This window comes from Ruditapes philippinarum, unplaced genomic scaffold, assembly GCF_026571515.1.
Source record: "Ruditapes philippinarum isolate M1 unplaced genomic scaffold, ASM2657151v2 ctg210_1_1_1_1, whole genome shotgun sequence".
Taxonomy (NCBI): Eukaryota; Metazoa; Mollusca; class Bivalvia; order Venerida; family Veneridae; genus Ruditapes; species Ruditapes philippinarum.
Genome location: NW_026861305.1, coordinates 6,855 through 32,338, shown reverse-complemented (window position 1 = coordinate 32,338; position 25,484 = coordinate 6,855). Strand labels below are relative to the sequence as shown.

The window sequence follows — 25,484 nt, the reverse complement described above, 5'->3', positions numbered from 1 at the left end:
CAAAGGACCATAATTAGGTCAAATATTATCCAATCACAAAACCCCGACAATATGCGCCAGGGCACTTGATAACAAAGCTTCTGTGAAAGTTTGGTCAAAATCCGTTGAAAAATGTAGGAGGAGTTGCGCACAGAAGAAATTGTTCACTATATATTCTATATAAGAAAAAAACAAAGGACCATAATTAGGTCAAATATTATCCAATCACAAAACCCCGACAATATGCGCCAGGGCACTTGATAACAAAGCTTCTGTGAAAGTTTGGTCAAAATCCGTTGAGAAATGTAGGAGAAGTTGCGCACAGAAGACATTGTTTACGCCCGCCCTCCCATCTGCCCGCCTACATACCTCAATCTAATAACCAGTTTTTTCCTTCGGAAAACCTGGTTAAAAATGCTAATAATGTTTTTCATACAAGATCAAATATATTTAAAACATCCAATTACACATATAAAGTTTATCACAATAAATCAATTTTTTTTTATCAAAATAAAGTTTTGCATTGAAAATGTTATCATACCTGATAAGACTTATATATGAAAATTATAGTCACTAATAAAATAAACATGAATAAAAAAAGATTTTCAGCTGTTTTACTACAATATACAGAGACAATTGTGAAAAAAAAAAAAAAATCTGCATCACCTTATTTTGCCATCATACTTCCATTTTTCAAAGCCATAACTTTTTTTTTCAACAAAAAAGTCTATTCTTATGCCAAGCTTTGCTATGAGGTAAAAATATAATTAATATTCCTATTAAAATATGACAAAAAAAAATGATGTACATATATACAAGTACCAAGAGATATTGAAAGTAATATGGTTAATTTGTGACCCAGTAAAGGAATTAACAACACTATGGCAAAACGATATTGGGGCAATCCAAAGGTCAAGTCCAAATATGGTTTTCCACAGAAACTTAAATCCTGCATTGGTTCAGAAATTACCACTGTAATAATTATATTAACCTAAATACCTTCCTGAAATTCATGTAGCATGGACACACTATTTTTACAGCCATTTAGAATGTGTATTTTGCCCAATATATTCTGGTAGCCTAATATAGCATATAGAAAGTCACCATGTGACGCCAGTACAATGGAAGAAAGTATTTTGTACTCAGTCTAATATAACTGCAATATGGATAAAGGAATTATTTTATTTTCATCCAGAACACAATTAAATTGGGGTGGGGGTTACATTTGCTTTCATAAAACCTAATTGAGCCGCGCCATGACAAAACCAACATAATGGGATTGCGACCGGCATGGATCCAGACCAGCCTGCGCATCCGCGCAGTCTGATCAGGATCCATGCTGTTCGCTATCAGTTTCTCTACTTATAAAAGGGTTTGTAAGCGAACAGCATGGATCCTGATCAGACTGCGCGGATGCGCAGGCTGGTCTGGATCCATGCTGGTTGCAAACATTCTGTTGGTTTTGTCGTGACACGGCTCAATTTATTGCTGGCTTGGTCATACATCACACAATAAATAACACAGTGCAGTAATGGAAGGTAGTGATTGAAGGTTTCAGGTACCTCTCCATGCATTATTTTAGACATGACAAAATCACTGACCCACAGTAACCTGATTATGAAGTGAACAACGAGTCAGCCTCCAAATAAATGCACATAAGAAGAAACACCTCTATAGTACAATATAATCATGTTATATAATGGATAAATTTCATCTATATGTAGATATATAACTTTAAGTGACCGAAAAATTAGCTGAAACAATGGAAATAGCCTGAATAATTTAAGCAATTTAATGTGTTATTAACTGAATGATTTGTAACTATATAGCACCATCTTGTGTCTAGAACTTTAGTATCAAAACCCCTTATCTCTAACTAACATTAAAAAACTGTATATTTTCACCATTCTTACCTTACAATCATAAATTTGTTCTTCTTTGTATTAAGAAATGCCATTTATTAGTTCAAGTCATTTCAATATCAAAAGAAGTTGACAAAAGATTTTGTAGCCAAGATTTACTAGCGTAGCTCTAGGCCAGATAACATCATTGCAAATATTGAAAGAACTATGGAACACCAGCAGTCCAAGCCGAAACTCAAATATCTCCAATATTTACAGTCATATGGCAATGTTCAGTACATAACTCCATTTCCAATAGCCTTACTCCCTTTACCAGCAGGGTCATCTGTGTTCATATCTACTGATAAATATGGCCACATCTTCAACCAGTACTATAAAATACATATATTTAAATTTTAAACTACATGTAATATAATCTACAACATCAGCACATTTCACTTTAAATTCAGTATAGTTTAGATATTTCATCAAAACTTATTCTTAGCTTTATAGCTTCATTTCGTAAATAAACAGGAATAGTATTTTGACTTTAGATTGAAATGAAATACATTGGTGTTATTATGCCAAAATGTCTTGATTAATGAAAGAAAAACATGTTTTGAGTTTTAAGTTAGACAGACACTGTTTGGAGATTCATAGTAATTTCCTTTCCAGTTTTATTGGTGGAGGAAGACCTCACATATTGTTCCCCCGCTATGCATCATTTCATGCACAGACAGACACCAGAGTTTGTTTTGTTTGTTTGTTTGTTTCATTTTACGCCTTTTCCCAACGGTATTTCAGTCATATAGGCGGGACACCAGAGTAGATCCACTAATGTAAGCGTCATAGATTCAACATCAAACAAACAGTAATGTGTGACAAATGATTCACAATCATAAACATTAACATTTGATGGCCTTCTTGACAAAAGTCTTAAACACTTTGCCTTCCACTGCTGATTCTAGACGTGAATGAGTACAACCCATAATATGTAGTTCTTATACAAAATCCAAATCTCAATGCTTTCAACTTGAACTAATGTTTCTCAATATAGTTCTGAATCAACATCCTGAATTGCTGACCAGGCAAACTATCACTGGTTACAAACTAAGTTCAAAGCAAACAAAATAAAACATGTTCCAGATTAAAGATAGACAGTACTTATTGGCATAAAAGAATCCAGCTTACCTTAATCTTCGCCTTTTGTCCCAAAATAGTACAACGCAAGTCAGCTCTGCAAAAAAAAACAGATAAACAAATGTACATAATCTATTAACTTAATACCTAGGTATTACTAAATTCTCTTTAACTTAATATTGAATTAAATGTTTTATCTGAATGCAACATTTACCTAAACTACAAATCACCATAACAACTAATTTCTAGCATAATTCCTCCATACACACTGTCCGCACACTTTAACCACTGATATTCAATAACCTTCATGCAATATTTAAAGAATTCCTTTTCTTCACTGTCCAGAACTGAGAAGATCTTCTACTATTAAGGCTCACCAACACACTTTAGATTATATAGCGCCAAAACAGCAATTTTGACGTCTCAACAAAGTCAATCCCTCAGCCACAAGAGATTTGAAAATGGGTACTAGGAATAGACCTTTTTCAATTTTGGAAATAAAACAGCGGTATGTTGGAGCAAGTACAGAAGAAATATTGGCACTGTTGAATCAATGGAAAGCCACAATCATTGACAGCAAGTAGAAGAAGATTTGTGAGCCTAAATAATTTAAGCAATAAGCAAAAGCATTGCCTTGTGACATTTTTTAGATGTCTGAAATGTTTCAAACATATTTACATCAGTTGGGACCAGGCATCTTTTGGGATATATACATACATCCTACATGTGTTGTCCTTTCATACAGACTAAATTAAGTACCCATTATGACCTTGAAGTGCTTGCATCTTTTTTTCAAAAGCTGTTAATTTTTGTTGTCCTGTTATAATTTACAAAATGTTTCTCATTGGACAATTTCCTGAACCATATTTTGCATCTGTTTGGGATTTTTCGAATTTTTTACAGTAAAAGTGATGTATGGAAGTTTACATAATGCTACTTTTATGACAAATTATTTGAGCCGTGCCACGACAAAACCAACATAATGGGTTTGCGACCAGCATGGATCCAGACCAGCCTGCACATCCGCGCAGTCTGATCAGGATCCATGCTGTTCGCTATCAGTTTCTCTACTTGTAATAGGATTTGTAAGCCAACAGCATGGATCCTGATCAGACTGCACGGATGCGCAGCCTGGTCTGGATCTATGCTGGCAAACCCATCAAGTTGGTTTTGTCATAACGTGGCTCATTTAACATTCAGTGCAACATTCTTCAGGTAATATGCTATAACATGATCTAAAATCAATAATAAGATGTTGTTAAACTCATGTTAACCCTTTCTTAAGAAGGAAAACTTTATTACTTTCTGTGGCATAATGTGCCTTTTTAAAGAGTGAAAGCTAGACTTTGGCAACTTTACAACAACATCTCTTGGAAAAGTTTAATGTAAATTTATAAAAAAAAAGTATCTAATTAGATTAATTTTATCATAGTAAACTTGTTCAATAAATTTAGTATTAAATCAACACTCATTTTATATTCCCCTTTCTATTACATAGAGAACGCATGACATTCAAGTGAAAAACTTTCATTTTCATTTTTATCCGACACAACTACTAGATTAATAAGAGTTATCTTACATAAAAACTAGACCGAGATATGTTCCTAGTCCAGCCAGTAAATGCCACCATGCATGCAGTTCCAGGAATGGTGATAGAGGACCTAGCAAGTCCCTTAATGATCTGTAATAAAAATACATGTAAACATAACACCAAAGTAAGATTAAAATTTCTCAACTGATTTCAGACATAAGGTATATAGCAATTTCTGTGCACAAACAAATATTAATGCTTAAAATCTTAAGTTTTTCTGGACTTAGACTACTTGATTAATCATTTAAAACCTCTAGATGAAAAACCACAAAGTATTTATGAATTTACTGTGTTTAATTTGCAACATGAAGATATACAGACTGAGTGCATTTTTTAAGGTGTAGTTTTTTTACTTTTCTATATTGTAACATTCATCTTTCATGAATATTTAGGATTTTTTCAAAGTAGACAAAAAAACATACACTTTCATGATAAAATGTTAAAAAAAACTACTGGCCATATCTGTATCAATCACCAAACACTAATTATGTTGGGTTGGGTTTTTTTGCACAATATGTCACAAAACAGATACATTTTTTTTACTCCTTTTGTATGCTTACCTTAAAATTCCACAAAATCCATTGTCAACATTCCACAAGAAAAAACCAAGGGCATATGCTGCTACTCCAACTAAAAATATTTTCTTATTGCATTTCTTTAAATTTCTGAATAAAAAGAAAAGGATTAATTTAAAAGTCTATATCAACTATATAGTTACAATAATACAAATGTACCGTGTCATGACAAAACCAACATAATGGGTTTGCGACCAGCATGGATCCAGACCAGCCTGCGCATCCGTGCAGTCTGATCAGGATCCATGCTGTTCGCTATCAGTTTCTCTACTTGTTACAGGGTTTGTAAGCGAATAGCATGGATCCTGATCAGACTGCGCGGATGCGCAGGCTGGTCTGGATCCATGCTGGTCGCAAACCCAGTGTGTTGGTTTTGTCATGACGCGGCTCAAATGTATATGTAAAAATAATGATTAATATCATAAAAATTCTGAATTGAATGCCAACAATTTTTTTTTGATACTTTTTCATATTTTTCCTTCAGAACATTCTAAGTTTGTGTTAGAGAAATTCAAAGTAAAAATTTTCAAGTCCATCAATTAAATAAAACAACATCATAATTTGAAATAGGTAAAAATATTACTAAAACTCATAAGAAACCTGGTCCTCATTTCTTATCGAGACCTGTTTGGTCTTTTGTCTTACTTTTATTGTTTTGAGTGCTTACAGAAATAAGACATCTGTCACCACTACAAGGCAAGGTTGGGCTGCAAATTTTGAAGTAAAAAAAAAAAGACAAAATTGAGCCGCGCCATGACAAAACCAACATAATGGGTTTGCCTCCGTGCAGTCTGATCAGGATCCATGCTGTTCGCTTACAAACCCTATAACAAGTAGAGAAACTGATAGCAAACAGCATGGATCCTGATCAGACTGTGCAGATGTGCAGGCTGGTCTGGATCCATGCTGGTCACAAACCCATTATGTTGGTTTTGTCATGGCGCGAATGAAGTTTGGCAACTGAAGTCTGACAACTGAAGTCTTACAAGACTGTAAACTATAATCTGCACTGTCTTAGTAGTAGGTTACAGAAATCCTATTTTTAATAAATGTTATTATCATGTAACGGGGCAAATTCTTTACACAAGTTTAGCTAGGTGGCCACAGGAACAATTAAAGTGATATCAACATTTACCTGATCAACCTGATGCAAGACACAACCATGCTTAACACCATTATGGCATAGGCAGTCTGAAATGATTTATTTACAGTACAGTAACAGTACCAGTTATAAAATCATGCAAAAAAAAACTTACAATTTTTTAGCAAATTATTGGCAAAAAATATCTTTACTTTTTTCAAAACAGAAAAAAATTTAAAATCTATCTTTGGTTTTTTATGAGGGAAATTAGGTTTTCAATTTATTTCGTAATACCAATTTCTCCTAATATATCACTAATTCAATTAAATGATATTATTGTTCTTAAAACAACCTTACAATAATTTTTTGCAAACCACACGGATGTGTTGGCAAAATGGATCAGTATAATTATATTAGGTCCCATATCTTAACATTTTTCTTTGTTTAAAGACAAAAAAATAAACATTAGAAAATCTAATGAAACAATAATAACATGTTTTCTGAACGAATCATGACAAATCATTCAAGTTGTGTATACTTACTAATGTGTTTAACAATAAGCCTAACTCTTCCACAAGTAAGGACTTGACAAATATGAAACTAAGATAAATACAAACTAAATTCAAATATTATAAGTTTGGATTCAAATATAATAAGTTCTGTTATAACTTTCATTTTGTTATACTTACTTGAAAGAACACTGGATAATTACATAATATATAAACCTGAAAGAATAAAATGTTAAATTTTGTCACTGAGATATATTTGTACTCCATGTTAAAAATATAGAAATAAATTTTAAGACATCATTGTGAAACTTAACATTCAAGACTTTAAAGGAAACAAATTTTATTGCATCCCCGAATGTTATTTCAATAAAATATACTTTTTTTTTACTTTCAAGTTTTAATAAAACAAGATATGTTTGTAAAACATGTATGCCCCCTATCAGCAGCCAATTATTCATGTGATAAGGTAATTATGCATGACTTCTGACCCAGTGATCAAACAATTAATAAGGGTTATCAAGTATCTACTGGTCATGACCTTGACCTTTGACCCCTTGACCCAAAACTCAATAGGGGTCATCTGCTGGTCAAGACCAATCATCATACAAAGTTTGAAGTTCCTAGGCCTAAGCGTTTTTAGTTAATTGATCAGAAACCGTTTTTACTTACAAGGTCAATGTGACCTTGACCTTTGACCCTTTGACCCCAAAATCAATAGGGGTCATCTGCTGATCATGACCAATCACTATGCCAAGTTTGAAGTTCCTAGGCCGAAGCGTTCTTTAGTTATTGATCAGAAACCGTTTTTACTTACAAGGTCAATGTGACCTTGACCTTTGACCCCTTGATCCCAAAATGGAAAGGGGTAATCTGCTGGTCATGAAAAATCACTATACCAAGTTTGAAGTTCCTAGGCCTAAGCGTTTTTAAGTTATTGATCAGAAACCGTTTTTACTTACAAGGTCGATGTGACCTTGACCTTTGACCCCTTGACCCAAAACTCAATAGGGGTCATCTGCTGGTCACCACCAATCATCATACAAAGTTTGAAGTTCCTAGGCCTAAGCGTTTTTAGTTAATTGATCGGAAACCATTTTTACCTACAAGGTCAATGTTACATGACCTTTGACCCCTTGACCCTAAAAACAATAGGTCATCTGCTGGTCATGACCAATCACCATACCAAGTTTGAAGTTCCTAGGCCTAAGGGTTCTTAAGTTATTGATCGGAAAGCATTTTTACCTACAAGGTCAATGTGACCTTGCCCTTTGACCCCTTAACCCCAAAATCAGTAGGGGTCATCTGCTGGTCATGACCAATTACCATACCAAGTTTGAAGTTCCTAGGCCTAAGGGTTCTTTAGTTATTGATCGGAAACTGCTTTTACCTAAAAGGTCAATGTGACCTTGACCTTTGACCCCTTGACCCCAAAATCAATAGGGGTCATTTGCTGGTCATGACTAATCACCATGCCAAGTTTGAAGTTCCTAGGCCTAAGGGTTCTTTTATTATTGATCCGAAACCGTTTTAACATACAAGGTCAATGTGACCTTGACCCTTTGACCCCAAAATCAATAGGGGTCATCTGCTGATCATGACCAATCACTATGCCAAGTTTGAAGTTCCTAGGCCGAAGCGTTCTTTAGTTATTGATCAGAAACCGTTTTTACTTACAAGGTCAATGTGACCTTGACCTTTGACCCATTGATCCCAAAATCGAAAGGGGTAATCTGCTGGTCATGAAAATCACCATACCAAGTTTGAAGTTCCTAGGCCTAAGCGTTTTTAAGTTATTGATCAGAAACTGTTTTACTTACAAGGTCGATGTGACCTTGACCTTTGACCCCTTGACCCAAAACTCAATAGGGGTCATCTGCTGGTCACCACCAATCATCATACAAGTTTGAAGTTCCAGGCCTAAGCGTTTTTAGTTAATTGATTCGGAAACCGTTTTTACCTACAAGGTCAATGTTACATGACCTTTGACCCCTTGACCCTAAAAACAATAGGTCATCTGCTGGTCATGACCAATCACCATACCAAGTTTGAAGTTCCTAGGCCTAAGGGTTCTTAAGTTATTGATCGGAAAGCATTTTTACCTACAAGGTCAATGTGACCCTTGCCTTTGACCCCTTAACCCCAAAATCAGTAGGGGTCATCTGCTGGTCATGACCAATCACCATACCAAGTTTGAAGTTCCTAGGCCTAAGGGTTCTTTAGTTATTGATCGGAAACTGCTTTTACCTAAGAGGTCAATGTGACCTTGACCTTTGACCCCTTGACCCCAAAATCAATAGGGTCATCTACTGATCATGACCAATCACCATACCAAGTTTGAAGTTCCTAGGCCTAAGGGTTCTTTAGTTATTGATCGGAAACTGTTTTTACCTAAGAGGTCAATGTGACCTTGACCTTTGACCCCTTGACCACAAAATCAATAGGGGTCATCTACTGATCATGACCAATCACCATATCAAGTTTGAAGTCCCTAGGCCTAAGGGTTTTCGTTATTGATGCGGAAACCGTTTTTACCTACAAGGTCAATGTGACCTTGACCTTTGACCCCCTTAACCCCAAAATCAATAGGGGTCATCTACTGATCATGACCAATCACCATATCAAGTTTGAAGTCCCTAGGCCTAAGGGTTTTCGTTATTGATCGGAAAACCGTTTTTACTACAAGGTCAATGTGACCTTGACCTTTGACCCCTTGACCCCCAAAATCAATAGGGGTCATCTACTGATCATGACCAATCACCATACCAAGTTTGAAGTTCCTAGGCCTTAAGGTTCTTTACTTATTGATCGGAAACCGTTTTTGCTTACAAGGTCAATGTGACCTTGACCTTTGACCCCTTGACCCCAAAATCATTAGGGCTCATCTACTTGTCATGACCAATCACCATACCAAGTTTGAAGTTCCTAGGCCTAAGGGTTCTTTAGTTATCACTCGGAAACCATTTGGTCTAAAAATTACTTACAATTGTAACAATAGCACAGTAAAGGAACAAGACAGTCTGTAGAGGAATGTTTGATTTGCCTGGGGGCTGCTCCACCATTAATCTGGTAAAAAAAGTAACAAAATATTAGTCTCATCTCATCTAATAGGAATTCTGTATCACAATAGTTAATACTCATGTTAAAAAAAAACAAGGATATTAAGTATGGCCATATCACACACAGGTGTAAAATCAGGTGTGCTTGTTGAATCAACTTGGTTAAGCCCTATCATGCTTTAGGTCTCTGCTAAAATCCTACATATATTGTGGCATATATATAGAAGATCAATTATTTTATATAACATATCAAAACTTATTTCATGACTAAATTACAGTTATTTTTTTTTGTTTGTAGAAACAAGAGGGCCATGATGGCCCTGAAGCCGCTCACCTGTATATAGGCCCCCAGAGTGGGGCCAGTTTAAACCCAAGGGCCTTTATTTGAACAAACTTGGTAGACACCCATTACAAGATGTTTTATGCTAAACATCTAAGGTCCAGCTCGTTGAGTTTAAAAAAAAAGAAGATTTTTTAAGTTTTAACTATACACATATAGTTCAAAGCAATGACACCCCTAGGGCGGGGCCAGTTTTGCCCCTAGGGCTTTTTTCTTTAAACAAACTTTGAAGACACTCACTAGAAGATTATTTGCTTAATATCTTAGCTCTAGCTATTTGGTTTTTTTCAAAGAAAATTGTTTAGTTTTTGCTATACACATATAAGGAAAATCAATGTCCCCCAATGCAGGGCCAATTTTGACCCTAGGGCTTTTATTTGAACAAACTTTGAAGACACTAACTGGAAGATGTTTAATGCTTAATGTCTTAACTCTAGCTCTTTGTGTTTTTTCAAAAAAGATTTTTTAATTTTTTGCTAAACACATAAATTAAATCAATGACCCCCGGGGCAGTGCCAATTTTGACCCCAGGGCACTTATTTGAACAAATTTGGTAGACACCCATTAGAACATATTTCATGCTAAATATCTTTGCTCTAGCTCTTTGGGTTCTTTAAAAGAAGATTTTATAAGTTTTTACTATATGCATATAGGGAAAATCAATGACCCCCTGGGGCGGGGCCAATTTTGACCCCAGGGCTTTTATTTGAACAAACTTGATAGACACTCATTAGAAGATGTTACATGCTAAATATCTTAGCTCTAGCTCTTAAGAAGATTTCATAAGTTTTTACTATATGCATATAGGGAAAATCAATGACCCCCTGGGGCGGGGCCAATTTTGACCCCAGGGCTTTTATTTGAACAAATTTGGTAGACACCCATTAGAAGACGTTTCATGCTAAATATCTTAGCTTTAGCTCTTTGGGTTCTTTAAAAGAAGATTTTTTAAGTTTTTACTTTATGCATATAGGGAAAATCAATGGCCCCCTGGGGCGGGGCCAATTTTGACCCCAGGGCTTTTCTTCGAACAAACTTGATAGACACTCACTAGAAGATGTTTCATGCCAAATATCTAAGCTCTACCTCTTTGGGTTTTTTAAAAGAAGATATTTTAAGTTTTTTCTATCGGTTGCCATGGCAACCAGAGTTTTGCATGGAATTAAATTCTTTGAACAATTTTTAAAGGTGATTACCAAAGGAACATTCCTGTGAAGTTTGGATGAAATTGGCTCAGCGGTTTATGAGGAGATGTCATTTAAAGTAAAAGTTTACGGACGGACGACGGACGGACGAACTTATGGACAGACGACGGAGAAGTGATCCCTATATGTCGCCACTACTCCGTAGAGGCGACACAAAAACTCAAATGTTGAAGCTGTATGATGCACAACTCCGTGGTCAGGTGAGCTAAAAATATTTCAGTATTCATGCATCAGTAACATCAACACTGCAAATAGGGAACATTAATATGAAACTTGTTTCAGACTAGAAAAATAACCTTTCAGCTTGTGGAGAGACCATATTATTCAGGAAATTTATCTGAAACAAGTCTTATTATACTTATTTTCCCTGATGATGACAAAAAACAAGGAAATGTTATAAAAATCTTATTCAAGTTCTCATTTACCAGTAAATATAATCCTACAATTTTAATATATTTCTGTTTCAAAAAGTTTTCAAGGAAGTTAACGTGTATAAAATTATATTTATGTTGATAATATTTTTCAAGATTATTGTTAATTTTTCTATATTATTTCTACATACAACATTCAAAGTAAGTTTAAAACCTTATTTCTTAATACTTAATTTCTCATTTATACAGAACAAATTATGTAAGAAAGTAGTTCAAGCAATATTTTAGACAGTGCTTTTAATTTTTGTGCCTCTCTTTCATCAATCTCTAAAAAGAAAATATTTGTTTAAATAAATTATGTATTTTAATTAAACAGAAATATAAATAATTATGTTTTACATTATAATGTATTTTTACAATAAATTGTGGTGTTATATAAATCTAAATTTCCACATATCAGGTGAAAAGAAATATTTTTCTCTTGATTATTTTCAAGAAATTTAAATCCAAAATTCAAAGTAAGTTTAAAACTTTATTTTATATACAAAATTTCTCATCAATATTGGATGAATTATGTAAGAAAGTGTTACATGAATATTCGAATGAGTGTTTAATTTTAGCGTCTCTCTTATATCGAAATTCTGAGAACAAACATTAAAATTTACATAATAGAGAAGAAAAAATACCACAACCAAATAGAGACAAATATACAATATTCTTGATCAATTGATATCTACACCAAATTATTTATCTTATGTTTCATAATGTCCAGATTGGCTCTCCTGTTCTGTTCTGTTCTAGGACATAAAGGACAAATAAGTAACAAGTAGAAGTATGTGATAAAATCAATTTGACCGCTGACTATAAGAATTTTCTCTTTTACTAATATATTACAGAATGTTTCAAGAACCGGACTACAGAGAAAACTTATCATTGATGTTATCAGAGGTTTTACATGACATTGGTGTCAATGAAAGAACTGTGATGGGAAGGAGAAGACATTTCATGCTACTAGAGACTATATGGAATATCAAGAACAGACTAGCTGATACAAACTTGACTTACTATTCTCTGGGGAGTAACAGTGAAGGTACAACTACTATAGGACTTCAATCAGACATTGATGTACTAGGATATTTTAGTAATTTCAATATAATACAAGACTGGTCAGAGTGGGAACATGGCAAGGATAACTTCCTCATGATACAGGATGAGAACACTACTCCTGGGTATTGTTTCTTACAACGACTCAGAAATGATGAACCTCTTCCTCTCACTGTCATTCCTGATGAACATTTTATTCTTGACAGAAGAGGAAGAATATTGCATCAAAACACAATTATATATAATTTTCTTCAAGGTGCTCAGCAGCGGCATGGACCAGCTATTGCTTCACAAGGAGAACCTGGAGTTTCTGATAGTGACAGAGTATATGCTTTACATTGTAAATCATGGCCTCAATCAGCATCAGGTTGGTTAGATAGACAGGGTATTGGCAGATGGCCAACACAAGAGATGAGAAGATATGCAGCCAGTACTGGGTTTTTTGTTGTTCCAACTGGAAGTAAGGTCAGTGAATATCCTGAACTGGAATGGAGAATATCTACATCATTGACAGAAAGATGTCTTATGATTAATCTGAATATAACACAAATAAGGTGCTATGTACTATTTAAAATGATTCTTAAGTCCTTCCTTAATCCTCAAGATGAAATCAACATATCAAGTTTCATGTGTAAAACAGTTCTATTACATTGTATAGAAAACACAGAGTCTGGAATATGGAAAGATAACAATTTATATACATGTTTAACATACTGCTTATTGGAATTACACAGTTGTGTACAAAATGACTGTTGTTCACATTTCATTATACCGGAAAATAATTTGATGGCAGGGCAATTTACAGCTGAGACAAAACATGAACTTTCAAAAAATATTTGTGATTTTATACAGAATGATAGACAACGGTTACTAAGTATTGATATTGATGATGTTGGTCATAGACTTCAAGTTAAACTGAACAGGGTACCACATGCAATTAACTATTTTCCTTCTCTTATAATATATGAAACTGTTATGACGGAGTTATATATGAACATTGCAACTAGCATAAGTTGTCAGCATATGCTTTTTTAAACCTTTTAGACAATAAAAACTTTAGAACAATAAAACAATATGTAGGTAAACTAAAAACCTTCATTGATAATGGTAATAGATTAGATCATGCTACTTTCAAGCTTCTAGCACCTTTTGTTTTTACCATGTATGGATCTATCCTAGCATCTTACAGCATTGGTGAAAATAATCAAGTGTCACCTCAAGCATTGGTTTGGCTATCAGCTGGTTTAAACTCAGATATCTCATCTAGCAGACTTAAACTGGCTTCAGTGTTTTACAGTACAGGAGATATGGAGAAAGCTGAACTAATTCTGAGGCACACAGAACAACAATATTACTCTTATCCTGTTTTACCTATCTGTGGATGCTATATTCATCCCCAAGAAGCAGTAACAGAAGAATTTGAGAGATTATGTGGTGAGCAAAGTGAGAACTGTATCAAGCATATTACAACATTTTGTGTCAGATTTATACAGGGAGAGATCAACTGTGTTCCTCATGAACTACAGTATGAAATGTTCAGATCTACACAAGATGACATGATACACAGAGATGAGGATAAAGACTGTTGGATGGACTGGGCTGTAGTTGATTCTCTACCTTTCTTGTATTTCCTACAATACAAGATCTATTGTCATCTACAAAGACATCAAGATCAACAACAAGCACTTGGTAAACTTATAAGAACCATAGAAACAGATAAAAACCTCAGACATAGAGAAACAGCTCTAAACATTTTAGGACAATGTATGGAACAAGAAAACAGACCTCAAGTAGCATTAAAATGCTACATGCTTTCTCTTCGACAAAGGGCAAGGAACAATGTTGCAAACATCCATTTATGTAAGCTCCTTTCTGGCTTACTGGTTAGCCAATAAACTTAGATAAAAAAAAGAATGTATGAAGACTTTAGTTTTCAATGATATTAAACAGCTAAAATGACAAAATGTAGGCCTGTCATTACACTTTTTATCACATATTATTTTGAAATATCATTAAACATGTTAAATTGAAAGAATGATTCCACATTCATTGACTTGGAATATCTGACTTTACATTTAAGAGTTAAGAGCATATTGTGTAAAGGACCAGTATTGCTTGTGAAAATGTATTTCAAATTTTGGTTTATAAGGTGAAGTTTTTTTCAAAGCTTTTTTTATACAGTAGTCAAAACAGTTTTAGCTTCTATTGCTGGCAATATTTATTAAAAGTCTTGTTTTATAAATGTTTCTTGTAGTTCTTGTTCTTATTTTATAGTTTGAACCCTGTATACATCTGTATGTAGTCAAGTGCTTATTTTATATATGTACCCTGTATATCAAATGACCCTGTTTTAAATGCAGTCATCAGCCACAATTGTCTCAGGTCAATAGGAATAATGAAATAGTCAACTGTAGAATGTACAAAACAATACAAGAGGGCTATAATGGCCCTATATCACTCCACTAAATTTTTAGAAAAAGTCACAATTCTTAAATGCTAAGGCAAGTCATTAGGAGGGATCAATTTGGATCAAAGGGGTATGATTAAATCAATTTGTATAGGTGTTCACTAGGCAATGCTATTATAATAGAAGATTTTTTGTTGTTTTTACTATATAAATGTGAGGAAAATCAATGACCCCCCGGGGCAGGCGCCAATTTTGACCCAAGGGCTATAAATTGGAACAAACTTAGTAAAGGTCAACTTTTATTTGAACAAACTTGGTATTCACTCACTAGAAGATGTTTTATGCTAAATACCTTAACTTTAGTTCTTTGGTAATTTTTTTTTTTTAAAGATTTTGAAGTTGTTTTCTTTTAGTTGCCTTGGCAAACAGACTTCTTCATCGAATTCAATTCTTTAAATAATTTTAAAAGGTGATCTCACAAAGAACATTCCTGTAAAGTTTAGATGAAACTGGCTAAGCGGTTTATGAGTAGATGTTGTTTAAAGTAAAAGATTATGTATGGCTGTTCACAAAATTGCAAATCACAAAAGTTCACCTTGTCACTTTGTGACAGGTGAGCTAAACAAGAGGGCCATGATGGCCCTGAAGTCGCTCACCTGTATATAGGCCCCCGTAGCGGGACCAGTTTAAACCCCAGGGCTTTTATTTGAACAAACTTGGTAGACACCCATTAGAAGATGTTTCATGCTAAACATCTAAGGTCTAGCTGGTCAAGGTTTTACTTTACACATATAGTTAAAAACAATGACACACCTGGGGCAGGGCCAGTTTGAACCTCAAGGGCTTTTATTTGAACAATCTTTGTAGACACTTACTAGAAAATATTTCATGCATAATATCTGAACTCTAGTTATTCGGATTTTTGGAAGAAGATTTTTAAGTTTTTGCTATACACATAAATTATAAAGAAAATCAATGACCCCCAGGGTGGGGCCAATTTTGACTTACTAGAAGATGTTTCATGCTTAATATCTAAACTCTAACTATTTGGGTTTTTTCAAAGAAGATTTTTAAGTTTTTGCTATACACATATAAGGAAAATCAATGTCCCCTGGGGCGGGGCCAATTTTGACCCCAGGGCTTTTATTTGAACAAACTTTGTAGACACTCACTAGAAGATGCTTCGTGCTTAATATCTAAACTCTAGCTATTTAAGTTTTTTCAAAAAAGATTTTTTAAGTTTTTGTTATACACATATAAGAAAAATGAATGACCCCCGGGGCGGGGCCAATTTTGACCCCAAGGCTTTTATTTGAACAAACTTGGTAGACACTCACTAGAAGATGTTTCATGCTTAGTATTTAAACTCTAGCTATTTGGGTTTTTTCAAAAAAGATTTTTTAAGTTTTTGCTATACACACATATAAGGAAAATCAATGACCCCCAGGGCGGGGCCAATTTTGACCCCAGGGCTCTTATTTGAACAAACTTGGTAGACATCCATTAGAACATGTTTCATGCTAAATATCTTAGCTCTAGCTCTATAGGTTCTTTAAAAGAAGATTTTTTAAGTTATTACTATATGCATATAGGAAAAATCAATGACCCCCGGGGCGGGGCCAATTATGACCGCAGGGCTTTCATTTGAACAAACTTGGTAGACACCCATTAGAAGATGTTTCATGCTAAATTTCTTAGCTCTAGCTCTTTGGGTTCTTTGAAAGAAGATTTTTTAAGTTTTTACTATATGCATATAGGGAAAATCAATGACCCCCTGGGGCGGGGCTAATTTTGACCCTAGGGCTTTTATTTGAACAAACTTGGTAGACACTCACTAGAAGATGTTTCATGCCAAATATCTAAGCTCTAGCTCTTTGGGTTTTTTAGAAGAAGATATTTAAAGTTTTTTCTTTTGGTTGCCATGGCAACCAAAGTTCTGCATGTAATTAAATTCTTTGAACAATTTTCAAAGGTGACCACCAAAGAAACATTCCTGTGAAGTTTGGATGAAATTGGCTTAGTGGTTTATGAGGAGATGACGGAGGACGCCGGACGGACGCCGGACGAAAAGACAAAAGCTCACCCTGTCACTTTGTGACAGGTGAGCTAAAAAGTTTAGATAAAAATCTTTAACTTACATGTTATATATCAGAAATGCTGATCCCCAAATCATTGGAAGCTCATCCAAAAGCTGAAAATACAAGGGAATATCTGTAAATATGTGAAAATACAAGGAAATATCTGAAAATATGTGAAAATACAAGGAAAATATATGTGTGGAAAAAAAAAACACATATATAAAAACATTCCAATAACTCAAGAGCTTGACTATTTTTCAGCAAAGGGAAGGGTTTGAAGAAAAGCCATGACCTCCTGGGGCCCATTGGAACAATCCTGGCAAGTTTTGTTGAAATAAGAGAAAGAAGATTATTTAAGCTCATTATATATTTTCATGTATTAGATAAACACATACACAGATGCTGCGGTGGCATATAAAGCTAAAAACTATGTTTGTTGTTAACTTTTTTGCACTGAACAAATCCACACAAAAAAATTTGTGAGATATTTTGACTAAGAGGTGATGTTTTGCCCAAAAATGTTTAAGGTTTAATTTGGAACCCTTTGATTAGCTATTTTTCGCTACATAATGAGCTTATAGTAGAGGTTGCACAGCATGTTTGGTTTCAATTTTCTAGGCCAACATTAGGACTCATCCCCTTCTTCAAAATGGTATGCTTTTCCTCTACTTTTAGCAAAATTTTCCTTTAAAACATTCAAGTATAAACTTCAGTATAAACTGTCAGTTGTTGTCAATAATTTCATCATATATGTGAATGATACTATGACACAGCTGAACTGTCTTATAAGCCCAGCTGTTACCTTCATGCAAATGCCGAAAGATCACTAGGTAGTAGGTCAAGTGAAGAATGATTGAAGCAAAAATAAAAAAGTAACCTGCATGCTATAAAGCAATGTCATATGAAAACACCATGATCCTATACCGACACCTGAAACAAAAACATAAATCATAAACAATGCATTGCATTGAACACTATGTTATTTGTAAAATCTCATGACATGTATTAATTATGTTCATTTTCAAACATTTTACTGAACATCTGTCTTACTGGATTGATAATATCACTTCTATTAAAATTGAACACATATAAATTATTCAATAAAATATTTCATAATAGATTATTCAAGCTATTCTTTTTGTGGGCTGATTAAATTTATTCTACGTAAAAATTGCTTCACTTACAATCAATCACAAATTCTTGTTCTGTATTGACAAACCTGATTTATTTCACCGACAACCTTTCATCACTTTGGTTATAATTATTCATTTTGACAATGATTAGAGGAATGAGATGGATGGTATTAAATTATCTTTTTAAATTTGTATGTTAAAATGTTCTTGACCAACAAATAAGAAAAAAACAATGTCGTCATTGCGGATTCAGTGGCAAACATGGACTCTTTAACCCTGTGGGTTCTAACCCTGTCAGGGGCAGGTTGTTGTTTCCTTAAGCAACAAACTTTACACTTATTTCTCAGTACTGATTGACTCCAGGAATGGATACGAAAGTGTGTCTCTAAGCTTATAGCTTCTTACACAATCAAACTTAAATAAATTCTGTATTAACTAAATAAGAACTTCAAAATATCCAAATGAAACTTGTTGATCAATACAAAAAAGTAATGCTCTTTTAGAAACGCTGATCGACAATAACATCATTGAAGAAATGTCAGCACTTTAAACAAGGTGAAGGTTGTTAACTTACGGAAAATACCTTGTCAGAAAAAGTGTGTTTAACATGTTGAAATCCATTATGTAAAGACAGAAATTAATATTTAATAATATTTGAAATTCTGAAGAGGAGATGATTATTAAAAAGACAATTTTTTTCTTGTCGGAATGGCAGCCACTTGGTTCTTGTGTGACAATAGTAACAGTTGGTCAGTTATTTGCCTACTAAATAGCTGACCTACAGTACTTATAACAGAAAAAGAGCGAAACTAAAAAAAGGATTGGAGGACCACATTTAATACCATATTCCGGTACATACCGGACAAGACGCTTGAATGTTTAAATGCTAAAATCATGCCTTTTCACCTTGCGGAATGAACTTTAAAACATCTAAATCATCTTTTCACACCGATTTATGTATGATAGTGAATGAAAAATGTAATAATCGGTGAAAAAAACGATATTTGTCTATTTTGTGATCATGATTTCTGCAAGCGTCTAGAGGCACTGCTCCAATCCTGTACTGAGTTAAATCCATAGAAATATAGCGGGTCACCATATGACTACTCCTATCCAAGAAACATGCTAGTTGTTAGTGGGAAGTAAAATAAACAAATTAAGTGATGCAGTGTTTTATCAACTTACTCAGCAAGCTTAAATGACATGCTATCAATCTGTGTTCTAATTGTTGTTTGATCAGAAGAAACACTGTAACCAGAGGAGGTACTATCATGGATACATTGCTCAATGTATTCCCTGAAAATATATTGTATAAAATTTATAACAGACGTCAAAGATACACATTTCATCCAAAAAGCATTAAATGTTGTTACACAAAATATCATTGAAATAAATATCAAGTTCATGCAAATGTTGTTAATTCCCAAAGTGTTTTCAGAATCAGGTATATATGTAAATTTATGTTATTTAATAATTCATCAATGAAAAGCGATATTTTTCAACTTTGTGATCATGATTTTTGTAAGTGTCTTTAGGTACTGCTCCACAGTAGTGAGTTCAATCTGCAAGAAATAATGAATGACACATTGAAAACGAAAACTGTAAAATGAAAAATGAACAACTTTGATATTAAATAACAGATTTATCTGACTTCCCAATTCATACATATAGGTTGTACTCATAGGTTTTGTCTACTTTCATATTACCATATTAGTCCTATAACATAAGACGTTTCCATTAGTACTATATGTACACTCCAACAACTTATCGACTTCTTCATAAGTTACTTTCGCAAAACGCGCAGCGATTTTGAAGCGCTATATGAACCGTCATAATTTACTACAAAAACAATATTTTGAGTCAAAAGATATGCAGACAGTAAATTTAAACAATTTTGCATCAATGTGCAGCAAAAAAAATAAATGACTCACCTTCGAATGTAAATAAATCCAATCTAATTCAATTTATACCTGACTTTCACCGCTATATACATTCGGCCATTTAACCTGTATACATGTGGGCGCATTTTGCTAAAGGAACTTATGAAGAAGTGACAGTTGATAAGACGTTGGAGTGTATGAAGTACTAACGGAAACGTCTTATGTTATAGGACTAACTACCATATGTCAGCTTAACATGCATAGATATTTATTCAATAAAAATCCAGTTTTGAGCCTCTGAATCCTGCTGAAAATCCAGTTATAGCCCATTTCATTTAGGCCTACATATGGCATAATAGGAAAAGACCGTCACAACTTTGAATAGTCCAACTACAGGCTTTCAAGTGGCCAATAACAAAAAAGTAGGGATAAAAGTAGGAATTTTTTTGTTAAAAAGTAGGGAAAAGTAGGGATTTTCAGAGCCTAAAAGTAGGGAAAGTAGGACTCTCTACTCACCTTATTTCCAAAGTTGATACAAAAACAAATACAGACCCTTATCAACTAGTATCCATGGCATTTTCTTCATTTAGGAAACCAGTCACCAGTGTCTCAATAGGGATTCCACAACAGGATGGATCTGGGCATGAACCTGGAATTGATATTTTTTTTATTAGATTCAATTCCAAATAATAACAGAAAACTATTAACAATGAATATGTCAGAACACAGACTATTAGCAACATTAAACATTAAGTAAGCATGTTTTTTGTACACAGACTAAAAACAGGAAATGTGTTAAAACCTTGTTTAAGATAACATGGTTGTTACAAAATACAAACTAGAAAAATGTTATGTGCAAAAATATGGTTTTAGCTAGCATAATATGTGAAACACAGACTATACCAAGGATAGGTGTTAAAACATGATTTTTTAACTAGCATTATAACACAATAGAAAATGAAAAGGAGTTAATGTTAAAAAAGCAAAGGTTTACTAGCATCCTAGTTATGCATGGAGTTTACATGGGCATGCAAAATAGATACTTGTAACAACCAAAAGTAAATTTTAAGATATATACATGTACACAAGCAGTTAGTATGCAAAGTTAGTACATGCAAAAACTGACAAATCAAAGCAAGGATTTACACTTCATAATGTATTAATTAATCCCCCAACATATTAAAGCTATCAAATTCTATCTAATTAAAGCATACATATTTTTCAGAAACACTCACTACATTTTTCCAGTATCTTTCATTCAATGAAAATTCAGGACAAAATGATCACAGTGAGCAACTTCAATACTTGCCAATATGCCAAACATTGCCTAAAATCTATATATGCTCAAAGATGTTGGCAAGTATTGTCCCTCAGCATAAGCATCATTGGGAAACAATTGAGAAGCTAGTCTGTGTACAAAAACATAATATAATTTTGAAATGAAACAATTGAGAAGCTAGTCTTTGTACAAAACATATTATAATTTTGAAATGAAACAATTGAGAAGCTAGTCTTTGTACAAAACATATTATAATTTTGAAATGAAACAATTGAGAAGCTAGTCTGTGTACAAAAACATATTATGATTTTTAAATGAAACAATTGAGAAGCTAGTCTGTGTACAAAAACATATTATAATTTTGAAATGAAACAATTGAGAAGCTAGTCTGTGTACAAAAACATATTGTGATTTTGAAATGAAACAATTGAGAAGCTAGTCTGTGTACAAAAACATATTATAATTTTGAAATGAAACAATTGATAGGCTAGTCTGTGTACAAAAACATATTATAATTTTGAAATGAAACATAAAAAATAATTTGAACACTAAGTAATATTTCTATAGAAGCAAACTCACCTAAAGTTGCTGATTCTGCCATGTCAGCTCCAACCATCCTCATCATGGAACCCCTCTTGCACCACTGATGACCTACTTCCATCAACTTTTTCCTACAATTAAACTTGCATCTGATTCTTATTAAATTTGAGATAAAGATTTTATCAAAATCAATCTACTACTTATACTGGAGTTTTTATCAATTATCCTCGAGCTTTTTTCTTAAAAAAGTAGGGATAGTAGGGCATTTCAAGAAAAAAGTAGGGAAAAGTAGGGGTCAAACAAAAAAAGTAGGGAAAAGTAGGAAAAATAGGAAAAGTAGGGCCCACTTGAAAGCCTGCAACTATTAAATTGGACTGCGCGATGAGCTCAGCAACATCTCGCCTCTACAAAAGTGAAATTCTGACCCAGAACGAAAATATCTCAGAATCAAGCTTTGGCACGTCAATATATTAGCGAGCTATTTCACGGGAAAAGTAAATCAAGCTCTCTTTGAGGCTTTGCCTTTTTCATACGGGGAAGTCAAAGGCCAGGACCACGAAGACTACACCTGCATATTTAAAAGGAAATGAAATAAAAAAAACAATAAAAAAATATATAAAATTCTAAACCTATCAATGAATTTTTCAGTGTCAGTTTTAGTTGGGCGCCGCCATTTTCAATATAACTCAATAATAATATGCAAGGTATTCCGGTAACGAACAATCGCAACTTTTTGGATTAATAATAATTATCGATTGTTCCGAGTGAAACCAGAAGCGGTTTGTGTAATACCGAATGACACAATAAACGAATTTTAATCGACTTCCCTTTTCATAGGCTTTGTCTAATTTCATATTATTTTGACTAAACTCTCAACAGGCACCCTTCTGAACAGAATATACAGTTATTTACACATTCTTTATCAACGTTTCATATACATTGATTTCTTTAATGTGAAGAAAAAATATTAACAGTCTTACTAAATAAGAAAAAAAAAAGATTTTTATCAACATATGGAGGGGTCAAAAACTATAACAACGCATATTGCGTTTGTTTACATTTTATTTTACGTATCGGTATGTCAAAAATTAGCACATAATTTTAAGGTTGTACATTGTTTATCTGGTTTAATTGCATACTTTACAATCGTCTACCTATTATATACGAAGAAACTTACAGAATTCTGCTATGAAATGTGTCACATCGTAGTTTTCTTCACACCAATCCAACGTTGATGTCGGAGAACCCCAATACCCGGGCGCCATCTTTGTTTACCTATATTTTGTATTTTGGTGTGTTTGTTTTGTTGTTATAGATACTCGGCGAATTATGTTCCAATAAAATTTGCCAGCTCAAGCGTTGAAAAATTTAACCGAATCTAAAAGCCTTTTACATGAAATGGAAAATAGTAAATTTGCAAAGTTGATTTAAATAATGGAAAAATACTTTTGATAATAATGTACAAGGTAGCATAATAACACCTAATGAAGGCCATTAAAAGAAATACGCTGAATAAAAGTACACAACTGTAGATTAGTCAAGGCCTCTGTGTTTGACATGCGATTTTATAGGCCTAGATAAGCGGCCAGGTCATAGTAAACGGGCAAATTTGCTATTCAATAATCTTTTTAATAATGATTTTAAATCTTATTTAATTGTATCTGACATAGAAACACCGTGCATATCCAGTAACGCAGGAATATGCAAATAACGGAAAAGTAACGCCGAATCTGTGCAACGATATTGCCAAAACGAATAACACAGTATACTGTGCTCCTCTTAGTTCACGGTACTTAACACTTTAAAACAGTAAAGAACACAAACAAAAACTTACACTACAAAAAACTGTCATAAATTGTATCATTTAGTCATTTTTTTCTGCTATAAATGGCACAAGGAAACAACAATATATTCAATCAAAATTAGTTTTAATTTGTCAGATGTAGACCGTGTGTCGGCCATTTTGAAAAACAGTATGTCATCATTTAACTCGCCCGTAAATGGTGTTTTATTTCAGTTTTTTTTCCTGTTTCCAGTTAAAATTTTCTTTATGTTATTTTGCAATAATTTTTAAATATTAAAAGTATCTTTTAACATTGTAACTCAAAATTTATTTTTTCAAAACACACAAAAACATTTTAGAAAATGATGATTGTTTCAGAGCGTATGCCCCAAATTTAATGGACAATTGTTGTTTTTTGCCGAAGTTTGAAAAATGTTGTTCAGTTTTACGTAAAAATCTATAGATTTAGATTTTATTTTGCACAAAAACTTTGTTGTTAGGTGTTTTGAATAAAATATGTCAATTTTCTGACCAATTTTTTTTAATGCTGGTCACATGAAAATATGCCATTAACCGTGAGATTTTTAGTGATGACGGCAGAATTAGTGATGTTGAGTATAAGTAAACGAACCAAAATATTGCATTCTAAAATCAAAATTCAAAAGAAATTAAATAAGCGCATACGGCTGCTACGACATTATACTTTAAAACCAGCATTAATAATTTTATTTTTTCAGGAATATGTTTACTTCTTTATAGATCATTCGCGAAAAAGACAACCTGAATTACCAAATTTTGAAAAGGGGGACCCTTTTTTTGTTTCATCAAAAATAAATATGTTCATTTAACCAAATTTAAAAAATTAGTTTTTTATAGTTTGTCAAACTACAAGTGTCGTATAAACAATAGTAAGAAGCTTGGGGTAAAATAGGATTTAGTTACTTTTAAATGGGATAATCGCTGTTTCCTTCAAGTGTTTTCATTCACGAATTTCGGCGTTACCCTTGCAAAATGGTCTCAATTACGTTTTATCTGCTAAACTAAGTGTTAAAATGACACGAGTAGATTGGAAAATGTCTCAGGTACAAAGAATATAAAAAATCATAAAGTAATATGTACGTTATTGTATTTTAAAGATAATAAACTAAACTAAAATCGTCATCAATACGGTAGTCCAGGTCGTCATTTTCACGAATGATCTTGAAAAATAAACAATTTCATGGAAAAAATAAGGAAACATTTTTGATGAGGTTTAAAGTATAATGTCTCCCAGCAACCTTATGCGCTATTTTTTTCTTTCCAATTTGGTATACAATAAAAAATATTGGTGAATTTGCTTATCGTGGTGCTCATTTTAGCCACTAAATTTCCAAATTTCTGCCGTTACTTTTGCACAATTCCTGCATTATTTTGCAAATTTATGCGTTACTGGATATACACGGTGTAGAATCTTTTGGTGGTGATTTTGATGAGGATATTTGCCAAAACTTATTATAGATCTATAACAAAGTTTTGAATTGAATTGAATTGATGACTAATATATCTGCTTAGGAAGTATCAATAAGAAATTTCATACTGAATTTTACTTAACT

General features: G+C 33.4%; 2 protein-coding genes across 3 annotated transcripts; one reads left to right on the top strand and one right to left on the bottom strand.

Annotated features, from left to right (window-relative positions):
- Positions 1-1,447: 1,447 nt before the first annotated feature.
- Positions 1,448-23,917, bottom strand: LOC132715192 (alkaline ceramidase 3-like). The gene is made up of 11 exons (XM_060698176.1): positions 23,287-23,917; positions 19,596-19,706; positions 18,155-18,207; positions 17,338-17,390; positions 9,698-9,779; positions 6,897-6,932; positions 6,262-6,317; positions 5,112-5,216; positions 4,540-4,641; positions 3,012-3,057; positions 1,448-2,212 (listed from the first exon to the last, which is right to left on the bottom strand). The coding sequence occupies exons 1-11, from the start codon at positions 23,372-23,374 to the stop codon at positions 2,114-2,116; spliced, it is 831 nt and encodes a 276-aa protein (XP_060554159.1). The 5' UTR covers positions 23,375-23,917; the 3' UTR covers positions 1,448-2,113.
- On the top strand, positions 11,430-16,104 carry LOC132715191 (cyclic GMP-AMP synthase-like). 2 transcript variants are annotated; one of them, XM_060698174.1, is made up of 2 exons: positions 11,430-11,889; positions 12,585-16,104. In XM_060698174.1, the coding sequence occupies exon 2, from the start codon at positions 12,586-12,588 to the stop codon at positions 13,825-13,827; it is 1,242 nt and encodes a 413-aa protein (XP_060554157.1). In that variant the 5' UTR covers positions 11,430-11,889; position 12,585; the 3' UTR covers positions 13,828-16,104. The 2 variants fall into 2 exon arrangements, with proteins under 2 accessions (XP_060554157.1, XP_060554158.1); XM_060698175.1 differs by having other exon boundaries at positions 11,617-11,889.
- Positions 23,918-25,484: the final 1,567 nt, after the last annotated feature.